The following is a 12,178-nucleotide window of genomic DNA, read 5'->3' as shown; positions in this document are numbered from 1 at the left end:
TGGACCAAGAGTTTGAGACTGTGTGCCTGAACACCCAGCACAGCCTGTATATATGAAACAGCCTGCAGCTACGCCCCCCGTGTCTGTTATCCGAGTCTCTGTTGGCATCAAGGAGAGATGGGAGGCAACCTTAACGCATCGACTATTACATAGCAGTAGAATTTGTGGGAACTGAGCAAACAGCAGCAGTATTGATGACTTTCATCTTGGCTGTGGATTATGTATTTTATATCACAAAGCTGCGGAGTTGTGGAACTTGGTCTCCAACCAACAGACACCACATTTCCAGCAACCCTACTGCTTACCAAAGGATTGCCACCACCTGGCTGGGTCAGCTATACTTGTCTTCTTTAATCTAATGGTTATGCTACCCCCCAGTGCCTGCCCTGAGTAATTACACATCTGCCCCGCTTGAGATCTCATTCCTGATGTTAAAAGGTGATATTCAAAGGTCTCAACTCTGGGAATCATTTCCTTATTGCTCCTATTTCGTTCACATCAGACATAACAGAAATCTTCAGCAAAGACAACGGTAATTAGAGGAAAGATGAATGCGTTACTTTCCAGCAAATCGCTATGAGTTGCCATCTGAGGGCTTAACCACAATTATTGGGATGATCCAGATTTTATTTTACTCCCTAATCCCCAGCTCTGATTTTAACGTGGACCATCCAGTAAGCATCTTTATTTGAACCAGGTCCTATAAACTAAGTATCCGAAATCCTCCTCTCCCTACTCCTCCCCCGGCCCCAGAAAGAGGCTTTCTGCTTATGCTGGGCACTTGGACCAAGGGTCCCCTGGAACACACCGTTGTTTAAATTTGCATGTCTCCAGGAAGGCTCTAATAGCTAGAGCGAGTTTGAAAAAAATGCCTCTCAAGTTAGATTTCACATCTGTGCATTACAGACCTGACTCAAGGACCATTCAGTAGTGAAAAGTAATTAGGTTGATTTATTCATTTTCTTAGTGTTTAGGCAAGCCACACCTCCTCTCAGACACTGTTTTCTCATCCACAAATTGAGGGTCCTACCTATTATCCTTGTCTCTGGATATTGTTGTAAGAAATAAGTGAGGTGAGATGAGAAAGTCTTTTGCCCACTGTAGAGCTCTTTGCAACTGTTATAAGAATGCTGACCTGCCGATCTCTCACTTCTAGCTCCAGTATTACTGAGAAAGATCCAAGCCGAGATGTTTCCTGACCACTCTGGAGATGTAAGATTAAGCTGCCAGTTTGCAGAAATTCATGAAGATTCTACCATCTGGTGGACAAAAGATTCAAAGTCAGTTGCCCAAGTGCAGAGAAGGTGCGGTATTTGTTCTTGGATACTTTTCATAGTTGCTGCTTATATCACAACAAAGTTCTAAAATACAATAATAATATGATGAAATAATACATCATAGGAAGTAAAAAGGGAAATTGGAGTAAAAATTCCACACCCAAAGTATCCAAGAAATGTAAGTAATGGAAGACAGGTGTCTGGACAGGGAAAATGGTGGTGGATTCTTGCCCTGGCTCTTCTACCATTGAGTTCCATGGCCTTAGGAAATCATGAAACCTTTCATTACGTTTAAAAGTGTAATTTAAAAATTTTAATTAAAATTTTAAATTCTAGTTTTTAGAATCATTACATTTAGGGAACCACATCAAATTATCTCCTAGTCTAAGGCTCTGTGACCTGAAGATTTAAGAACTGTCTTCTGTATGTTTGTGAATTTTGCTGTTTTCTGTTTCACAAATTCCCACTAACCTGACAAAGGTCAAACAAAGTGAAGAAGGTGAAGCAAACGGAAAAGACAATCCATGCAGTTGCAGAAAAGTAGCTGCGCTTGAGGGGTCTTTGCTGTTTATAAGTGACTCATGGCTGAGAGCTCTTTCAAATAGCGCACTTCCCTAGTGAATACCTTCCTTCCTTCCATCCATCCATCCATCCAACTGCCCATCCTCCAGCCAACATTAGACTGTTCTGAAGATGACATGAAATAGATCTTTAAGTGATTAGCACAATACCTGGTACATACCAAGAGCTCAATACACATTAGCTATTATCTTCCTCCTCACCATCATCACGAGTTTTTCTTCTCCCTTATTGTATCGGGGTTTATATTTGGGTTTAAAGTTTTCAGGTTTCCTTCGAGCACAGGTCATATGGATTAGTAACATAACTGAGGGGAATTCTGATCTGAAGTTCTGATGAGCTCCCAGAATTCAGAATTCTAGTTCTTTGCTTTATTAATAATAGTCCACTCTCCCATATGTTTCTGTGCATTAATATTGCATATGGGAGTGAGAGTGTTAAACCAAAGTTGTACTGATCATCCCCTACAGGTGAATAAATGATTTAAATGGCATCTCACAATCTTGTCCTTCTGCCAGCTCATAGGCTGAAAACATTAGGCCTGAGAAACATTAGTTCCTATTGCATTAAGTGTATCAGAAAATGCAACCTCAGAGTGATGACAGGTGCCAATGTTAATGTGCCCCACTTCAGTGCAGGAGACAACTCCATTGTGTCCTTGACCATCGTCCAAGCCAGTGAGAAGGACCAAGGCCTCTATTACTGCTGCATCAAGAACAGTTATGGAAAAGTGACAGCTGAATTTAACCTCACCACTGAAGGTAAACCCCAGCTTTTCAGGTTCAAATAAATGAGAACCGCTAGCATCTACCAGTTAAGAGTGTTCATTTGTACTGAAGGCATTCTGTTCTGTATCTTCTTCCAGTTCTCAAACAACTTTCCAGTCACCGGGACATTACAGGTAAGCTGATCTGAGTGGGATGTCAGGGTAGCGGGCCCACCAGAAAGCATGAAGTAGCTCCTGGAGTCAATGGTAGAGGCATATTCCTATGGACCCTTCTAACCACGCAACAGAGAACTCAGGAATGACTGAGAAAATGAATGAAAATTCATGAGCCATTTCAACCTGGCTGTAAGGCCAATGATAAGTTCTCTGGGTTACGAATATCCAGAAGTGTATCATTTATGACAAGAGATCAGATTGTAGGGGGTGGTTGCTGGGAACATGTGGAGGAGGAGTTTGGGTTAGACTTTTCCCTTTAAGCATCAGACTAGCGGTCAGCCATCTGCATGGGGTTGTTCAGCCTCTGGCACTATGTGACATGTTTTGTTGCTTTAATTTACTTTTCACTTTGACTAGCTGAGCAGATTCCCAAAGGGAGCTAGGTGTCTAGGAGAAAACTCCATTCATTTGCATCATAATGAGAATGAAAGATGGTGGTCGGGCTCTCCTTTGGCACTTGTGCACACCTGGTGTAGCCACAGCCCAGCAGCTCTCCTGAACACTCACACTGCCCCTGGGCTACCCACTGAGTACAGTTTGGTGGAGCCCATGCTTGTTGTAATTTTCCCTAATTCCTTTTAAGGAAAATTGCCCATTCCCACACACGTGCCCACCCCCACCCAGTAGTGTGCTGGTAAATTGTTAACAACATGCTTTGTCGGGAGCAGGGGCAGGGGAACCTAAGATATATAGTTTTCCAATTTCTGTGGTGTAAATACTCTCACCATGGCCAATTTTAAACTGACAGTGTGATATCATGAGAACGTGGAGCCCATAGTCAGCTCTCAGGGAGCAGGTTGAACACACCTCTCAGTCCCCCTCACCCCATGTTACACGGCTCTTGGCACAAGGTAAGACCCTTGGTCACACTTAGGAGAAATAGGAATGAAACTCTGGTCATTAAATTGATTTTACATCTTAAAGATTTGCCTCATGTGCTGATTTGTAAAGCAAATACCTGAAATCTTTGTGAAAACAAGACAGTAAAGACAATCAAGATACAGTAACATTCAGAACGTAAAAGGCAAGGAGCTGGGATCTCGACTTCAAAATGCTCTAGAAAATATTGTGATATTTATCCAAAACAGCAAACTTAGATACAAACTCTTTGGAAACCCACTCAAATGCTAACTACCCGTCTTTACTTGTACTGTACTTGTGGTATAATTTTAAATTCCTCCCCTGCTTTGGCTCCTATCTCTCCAAGAGTCAAAATTCACAAGAGAATGCCCTTCCTTCTGATCTTTCAGAAAACAGAATGACCTTTAGAAGAAAGCTGTTTCATCAGCTTCTCAACATTGGTTGGCTGTTACACACTAGATAATTGCTATGATCTCAATATTTTAGGTTTGCAGAAACTCATTTCTCAAGGTCTGTACCAACCAGGAATGGACCCCAGTGGGGATGAGCTGCTGGCCACCTGGTGGAAATAGCGCACCTGTTGTAGCCCTTTGATTCCAACCACAGGTTTTGGTCCAGACCCCAATGACATCACCTTCACCAGCTTCTCCCTGAGACTGTTGGTTCCAGTTTCAGTGACTCATCGGGCTGTGGGCCATACTTGTCCTCTCCCTCTCCTTGCACTTTCTGATGAAGACACTTCAAATGACTGTCACATTATTTTTATTTGGAGGGATATCTCTCAATAAACATTTCACTAATTTAATTCTCTAGAGAAAGAACAAATAACATTTTACAAGTTTATTAATTAGAGCAATAAACTAATTAATAAACTAATAAAACTAAGCTGGGATGTCCTGGCCTGTGTAGCTCAATTGGATGGAGGGTCGTCTTGTACACCACAGAGGGACAATGACTAGTGTGACCAATAGAACCTAGAAGGGGAACCACACTTAACTCCCAACAGAGGCATAGCTCAAAGCTGAGATGGGGGATGGGCATTGAGGAGGATGTAATGGATGACTAAATTTGAGCTACGTTTTAGGATGCGAAGAGATTGAATTCAGCCAACTTATCTTCAGAGAAGACTTCCTCCAGGACAGCTACTTTGGGGACCGCCTGCGAGGTCAGATCGCCACAGAGGAGCTGCACTTCGGAGAAGGTGTCCACCGAAAAGCCTTCCGCAGCAAAGTGATGCAGGGCCTCATGCCCGTCTTCCAGCCCGGCCACGCCTGCGTGCTCAAGGTGCACAATGCCGTTGCCTATGGGACCAGAAACAACGATGAGCTCGTCCAGAGGAACTACAACCTCGCTGCCCAGGTGGGTCCGCCTGCCCTAATGGTGTCACTTAGGTGTGAGAGGGACCCCTAATAATCAGACTCAGAATTGATGGGAGTCTCCAAGAGGGTGTTTTGCTCCCTTGGGGTATGGTGTAAGGGAACTGCTGGATTAAGGCTGCCTGCTGGGAATCGTGTTTCAGTTCCCAGGAGTATTTCTTGGCCTCGTGCTAGATGGGACTCAGCTTATGTTTGGAGGCACCTCCCCAGTTCTGACCTGGGCTGAGGTCATTTCCTGGGAAGCCCCATGAGTTCCCTAAGGACTTGAATCTACTTGGACACAAGATGATATGGAAATGGGGGTCCTATGCTGTACTGGACACAAGGATCCCCCAAAAGAGCTAAAATTAGGAGTTGTTCCTGAGGGTTTTGTTTTAGATGGAGGTGGGATATATTTAGAAGGATAGGGCAGAATCGGTTGTCCTGTTTCCTGCCTTCCTAAGTTTGGTTTAATGTCAGCCCATAAGCTATGAAGGGAGAGTGACCTGAGTCTCTAGCTAAGTCTCCCCCTCTCTATGCTTGAGAGTCACAGAGCTCCTGTTAGTTTCTCTCCTTGCCTCCCCCTCCCACTTTGGTCCATTGTTTCACTCTTGACACCAACTGGCCAAGCCTCTGGTAGTGCTGGGTTTAGCACTTCTACAAACTAGGTGCCCTTTAAAAAGTTTGACCTTCAAAATGATTAGATTAGACTTAGATCATTATTTTGGGTGCTGTCAAGTACTAACCATCCATGATTCTCTCAGATGTGGCTCTGTCATGTGGACTTGGTGCTCACGAAGGGCAGCCCCTCTTCTGTGGGGATAGGATTTTGCTAATTGTATTTAATTCTCCAAACCCACCCTTCTTTCTTCTTTTCTTTCACTGAGCATTCCTTCCAACTTAGCGATCATCTCACCCCGTCATGGAAAATGCCCCAGAACCCAGACTCCCACTCAGAAATGCCATAAGGAGTGGAAAGCAGAACCCAATATGCTTTTCCTATGCCAACAATCTTGTCAAGGTGTTCACTTTTTACAACTCCAATTATACCTTTGAAGAAGAACCTCAGATGGGGGAGCTCATGGGAAATCAACCAGCAAGCCCCAAGGTTTATCTGGCATCCTTCTGAGGGGCCAGTCCTCTTAGTTCAAGGATGGACTTCAGCCTTGCAGTTTATAAATTTTATAACTCAGGGACACCTGGCCCCAGAGACCACGTGACCTTCACCTGGATCATTCCTTCAGGTCTCAGAGCTCCTCTGCCCGCTCTAAGTTGCAATCATTGTTGCTTCTGTGCCCCTAACCAGGGGGTGGGTTTGAGAATCCATTGGCCTGACTACATTAGGAAATCTGATTCGCTTTACCAAGCAACTGTCTGAATTTCCTCTAATCGCTTGGATTTCCCATGTGTTTGGGTGATATAGGAATGCTATGTCCAAAATACTGCCAGACACTATGCCAAGATCTACGCTGCGGAAGCACAGCCTCTGGAAGGCTTTGGAGAAGTGCCAGAGTAAGTGTTTCCTCTCTTGAATTTCCCCCCCTGGCTTGTTGGGGACTTGGGGGGAACCTGAGGGGACAAGGGGATGAGCAAGACCAGGAGAACAAGCATTTCAATTGGTCACTATCTGTAAGCTGTGAGGGCACCTATGGTTGCGATCCTGTTCTTCGCTGGGCCACCAGAGGCTCCCAGAAAGATACTTGATATTCTTTAAATAAATGTATGTGTGGATGGATGGATGGAGAGATGAATGAATGCCATACATGTATCTATCATGTTAAGTAGAAAAGAAAGGATATGTACTCTCATGAATATTACATTGTCTAAACAATAAACAAATATAAGAGACCATATGAATATTACAAAATGACTAGTCCTATGAAGAAAATAAAATATGGTGCTGTGTCCAGAAAGAGTGAATTGGGTGATCAGGATTATAGGAACATAGTACCCACTTCCTGGAATTCTACAGAGATAAATTAAGCTATTGCTTTTATCCACTCACCGACTATTTGTTCACCCAAGCAAATTTTGGTATCCACTGCTCTGAAGATGGATTGGGACGTTTCAATATCCAAGCCCCCTTTCCTTCCTTACCATGGGAGAATTTGTGAACATGTGAATGGTGATAGTATATGGAGGGCAAAGTCCCTACAAAGGAAGGTGGTGATGGTTGTTTAGAATGGGGAAACAAAAACATGTTCTTGGCTTTGGGGCAGAGGGAGTAAATCAAGAGTAAGAGGATAGTAACTAACAAACAGAAGATAAAACTTGAGACCAGGGATTGGCAAACTTTTCCTGTAAAGGGGCAGATAGGCTATTATGTAGATACTTGTGTAACAAATCCTTGTTGATGAATTTTAAAATATAATAATTAAATATAATTTTTGATATTTAGGTTTAATAGTGAGAAGAATGGAATTCTTCCTTTAAGTAAAATTTTGCTTAATTGCGGTTCAGGCTTAGTGTTTCCTATGACCAAATTGATGGGGAATGTTCATCTGTAAAACTCATTCTTAGCTTGTGGACTGGATTGGGCCCATAGGCAACGGCTTGTCAACCCCACTGTCCACATAATTTCTTCTGCAGTAAGTAATGGGTGAGAGAGGAGGGTTATGTTGGGGCATGCTGGAATTTCAGCGTTAGGAAGAAATGAGGAACCAGCAAAGGAGACAGACAAGAAGTAGCTGGGGAAGCAGGAGGAAACCAAGAGGAAGTGAGTTTCTGGAAGGCATGGGAAGGTGTTTCAAAAAGAAGTGAGTCAAGTGCCACTGAGAGCAAATAAGATGAGGGCAAGTAAGTGACCATTAGACTCAGCAACATGGTGCCCCTGGGGCCCGTGACTGAAGCTTCTTCAGTGGGAAAGCCTCTTTGAGTGGGTTCAAGAGACATGGAAGGGGAGGGACTGGAGACAGTGCATCCAAACTGGATTTGAGCTTTGCTGTAAGCTCTGAGTCAGTAGTTGCAGACCGTGGGGCCTACATGCTCTGTAGAGATTCTGCAGCATGTTGCTATGCCATTGAGAGTGATGCTGTCGAACAATATCCTTGAGCATTTGAGAGGTTGGGATCTAGGCACCAGAGGGAGAGATGCTTCATGCAGGAGCAAGAGGGCTCATGCCTAAGAGGGGAGGGGCAGCACAGGATATGGGCGCAGACCTTGGGAAATGGGAATACGTGGGGTGGCAACTTCAGATGTTCTGTTCTTATTGACTGAGGTTTCACAGTGGAACAGGAAGTAAGGCCATCAGCTGAGAGTGAGATTGGGGGGGTGAGGGGAGCTGTAGGCGGTTAGAGGTGAGAGGAGCTGGTATGAAATAATCATCCAGGATGGAGTGACAGTAGAAGGACTAGTGCTGGAAGATGCATTCAGGATCTGATCTCTCTCCAATCCCAGCTGTCATCACTCCTGCACAGCCTCCTCTCTGGTCTCCCTGTTTCTGCCCTTGTCCTTACACAGTCCATTTCACACAGAGTGGCAGAGTGATCCCTGTAACCTAGGCTCATGTCACTCCTCTGCCCCAAACTCTTCAATGGTACAAAGAGCAGAGTTTTTCAAATGGCCAACCAGACCCCCCAAGGGGTCCTCCCTCATCTACCACAGCCTCCCTCCCTGTTCACTGCACTGCAGCCAACTGGCTCCTCACTATTCTTTGAACACATCAGGAATGCTCTACCCCAGAGCCTTTTCCATTTGTTGTTCCTTCTACCTGGAAGGTTCTTTCCATGGATATCCTCATGCCCCTCCACCCCCACTTCCTGCAGATCTCTGCTCACATGTCCTTTATTAGCAAGGCCTTCTCTGACCTCCCTAAATAAAATAGCTCCTCCCCCACCCCTGGATCTCCTAGCTCACCTCCACTGCTTTGTTTTTTCTCCTAGCACATAGCAATATGCATTTACTTACTGTCTCCTCCATTTAAATGTAAGATCCATGAGAGCAGAGCCTGTTTTCTTTGCCGCTGTTCTCTGGAAGAGAGTCTGGGAGTGTCTGACACCTAGAAGCCACTGAATGAGTATTTGTTGATTTGTGGACTGGAAGGATGGAAGGAAGGATGGTAGGAAGGAAGGAAGGAAGGAAGGAAGGAAGGAAGGAAGGAAGGAAGGAAGGGAGGGAGGGAGGGAGGGAGGGAGGGAGGGAGGGAGGGAGGGAGGGAGGGAGGAAGGAAGGAAGGAAGGAAGGAAGGAAGGAAGGAAAGGAGGGAGGGAGGGAGGGAGGGAGGGAGGGAGGGAGGGAGGAAGGAAGGTCAGAGGAAGGATGGAAGACTGGATATATGATGGATGGATAGATGGATTCTAATCATATGATCAGTGGGGCCATTGAGATATGGCTATAGTGAGACATTCATTTCTACCTGAGCAATTAAACTCAATCCCAGGAGGAGTTTCTGACCAACTCTAGGGACAAATGACAAACAGAAACTCATCCTTTTACTCATTGAATAATCATTGGGGGCGGGGGGTAGTTAATCTAAATCTAGTGGAACCCAGGCATTTATTTTGTGTGCCCATGTTCTCATCTTTTCCAGGATCATTCCTATTTTTCTCATCCATCGGCCTGAGAACAACATCCCATACGCAACAGTGGAGGAGGAGCTGATTGGAGAATTTGTGAAGTATTCCATCAGGGATGGGAAGGAAATCAACTTCTTGAGGAGAGACTCAGAGGCGGGTCAGAAGTGCTGCACCTTCCAGCACTGGGTGTACCAGAAAACAGGTGGCTGCCTCCTGGTCACTGACATGCAGGGTGAGGAAGCAGCATGATCCGGGCCCGGGGGTGCGGGGGGCCTGGGTGCTGCTGGGGATGGGGAGGGAAGGAGAAGGACAGGTGTGCTGGGTGCCTTTTAGCCCCTCCAGCAGCAGAAGGTGTTACTAACGTCTCCTCAGAAACAAGGTGGGATAAAGGAGCCTGAAGTGACCAGCCAAATGGAGTCAGACAGCGCATTGTAATAATTCATGCCGATAATGCCTCCCCATTACAACAGGCAACCAACGATTGGCAGCAGCTCCCAGCTGTCCTATCCTGGTGGAGCCATGTGCCGGTGCTCGTTTCTCCAGCCTTTATTGTTCTATCCTCCACAGGCACAGGTTCAGAAGTATATGTGCAAATCCGGATGTGCCAAAAGTTAAATTCAGATGTAATCATTCATTCTTACTAGGTGAAAGGGTCTCTCATAGTTACTTTAGGTTTCAAGCTCCCCCGATGAAGCTACAGCATGTCTTCCATTTCTACACACATTTTTGGGAATGCATTTGTGGTATGAAGTGGGGATGTCATACTTTGGATTCCCACAGAAGCAGCCCCGAGACAAGTGGCAGTTTGGGGGTCCCTGAGACCACTGTCAGATTCATTAATTTGCTGGAAGGACCCACAGAACTCAGAAAAGCCGTTATACTCATGGTTACGGTATATTACAGCCAGAGGACACAGACTCGGATCAGCAAAGGGAAGAGGTGCATGGGCCGGCAGGCTGCAGCTCCCAGCTGTCCTATCCTGGCGGAGCCATGTGCCGGAGCTCACTTCTCCAGCCATGGTGCCAACCAGGGACGTTCACATGAGCCTTGGTGCTCAGAGGTTTTATTGGGGTCCATCGAGTAGGCATGGCTGACTGCCCATGAAATTGACCTTAGTCGCTAGCCTCTCCGGAGATCGAGTGATACCACACGCCCCAAGGTACCAGGCAGGACATGCCAGGGGCTTAGAATTTACCCCATAGGAGTTGGATGAGGATTGAACCTTTACTGCAATTATCCAGGAGCAGATCCCGGTATACACGGGTAGGAAAGTGAAGTGTGACAGGGAAAGGGAAGGCAAGCAGTTACCATGGTGATCACCTGAAATTCACGTCTCCCAGGGGGAACTCTGAGAGCCTGTGCAGAACACGCATGTCAGAATCATCGCCCCCAGGGAGTGACCCCTGTAGTTACCAGCGGAAGGCTGCACCCACACATGGGCAAGCCACGCTGAGCAAAGCAGGGTCCTGTGATCAGAGGAAGTTCTCAGGCAAAGCAATGCTGGTGGTCGCACCGGAAGTGGGGCCAGTGTGTGGAAGCGGTTAGTGTGAGGGCAGTGGGTGGGCACCGAGCCCTGCCACAGGGGTTTCCTATTTCTTCTTTGCTTTCCCAATAATCATGCTAAGAAAAATCCCAACTATAATTGCATGCCTACTCGATGTCAGACATGGTTCTATACAGGATCCTGAGGTCTAGCCCCAGCCTGGTGGTGGAAAGCAAGGCTGCCCCTGGGTCCTGCCCCTGCTCCTCCACTTGCTGGCTGTCAGCCTTGGGCAAACTGCTCACCCCTCTGTGCCTCAGTCCTTTTCACATGGGGCTGCCGTGAAGATTAAATGAGAGCAAAACATTTAGTGAAGCAAGTGTTTCCTTCTTTTTAAAATTTTTTTGGGGAATAACCATAGACACAGGAAATTGCAAAAATGTCCAGAGAGGTCCCCATGTACCCTTCATCCAGCTTTGCCCAGTGCGAACATCGTACATGACTGTGGTGCATGTCGAAACCAGGAGATTGACATTGGCACAACCTGAGTAACAGACTACAGACCTTCCTTGGATGTCACTAGTTTTTGTATGCACTCATTCTCTTCTATTATTTTTGTTTAATCTTTGAAATAACTCTGCAAAGAAGATCGTGTAATCCCCATTTTACAGATGAGAAAACAGAGGCCCAGAGGCAGTGATTTAACTGCCTGCTGTCACTCAGCTAATAACCAGAGAGGTCCAAGACTTGAACTCATAATTTCTGACTCCAGACCCCAAGTTCTTTGCACTTGGGGTTAGTACTCACAAATTTGCAAATTGGCAAGAGATTTCTAAGTGTCAAAGGCTCCCCTGAGGGACACTGGAAAGTACAACCTTACAGTCTTGCAGATGGGGCTGACCTGCAGATTGAAGGCAGCCATCCCCGCTGCCTTTCAGAGACTTCCCGGCCACACACTCACAGATGCAGTCTCAGCAGACAGTCATCTATCCTAATTAGACGCTGCTGTGCCATCATTGATGCCCCTTCTCTTCTCCTTCAGAGTTCATTTCGCAGTAGATACAGTTCTTCTACTGAAGAGCAACACCCTGGAGCTTCATGCACAGCTTGTTTCGTTTCCAGGCGCCAGTAGACAGCTGTAGTGGATATTACCTCTCCCGGTAAATGAG

At 45.9% G+C, this 12,178-nt stretch overlaps 1 protein-coding gene across 3 annotated transcripts in view; it reads left to right on the top strand.

Moving 5' to 3' along the window:
- ALPK2 (alpha kinase 2) overlaps positions 1-12,178 on the top strand; it is a 114,064-nt gene that overhangs the window by 81,556 nt on the left and 20,330 nt on the right. For 2 of the 3 annotated variants that reach the window (XM_059706207.1, XM_059706206.1), the window contains exons 6-11: positions 1,157-1,304; positions 2,490-2,617; positions 2,722-2,757; positions 4,745-5,019; positions 6,439-6,527; positions 9,544-9,761. In XM_059706207.1, coding sequence (XP_059562190.1) covers positions 1,157-1,304; positions 2,490-2,617; positions 2,722-2,757; positions 4,745-5,019; positions 6,439-6,527; positions 9,544-9,761 — 894 coding nt within the window. Of the gene's footprint in view, positions 1-1,156; positions 1,305-2,489; positions 2,618-2,721; positions 2,758-4,744; positions 5,020-6,438; positions 6,528-9,543; positions 9,762-12,051; positions 12,170-12,178 lie in introns of all 3 variants that reach the window. The other variant, XR_009454098.1, reaches the window with a different exon arrangement.

Source organism: Myotis daubentonii, chromosome 8 (genome assembly GCF_963259705.1).
Source record: "Myotis daubentonii chromosome 8, mMyoDau2.1, whole genome shotgun sequence".
NCBI lineage: Eukaryota > Metazoa > Chordata > Mammalia > Chiroptera > Vespertilionidae > Myotis > Myotis daubentonii.
This window is presented reverse-complemented; position numbering and strand designations above follow the sequence as displayed.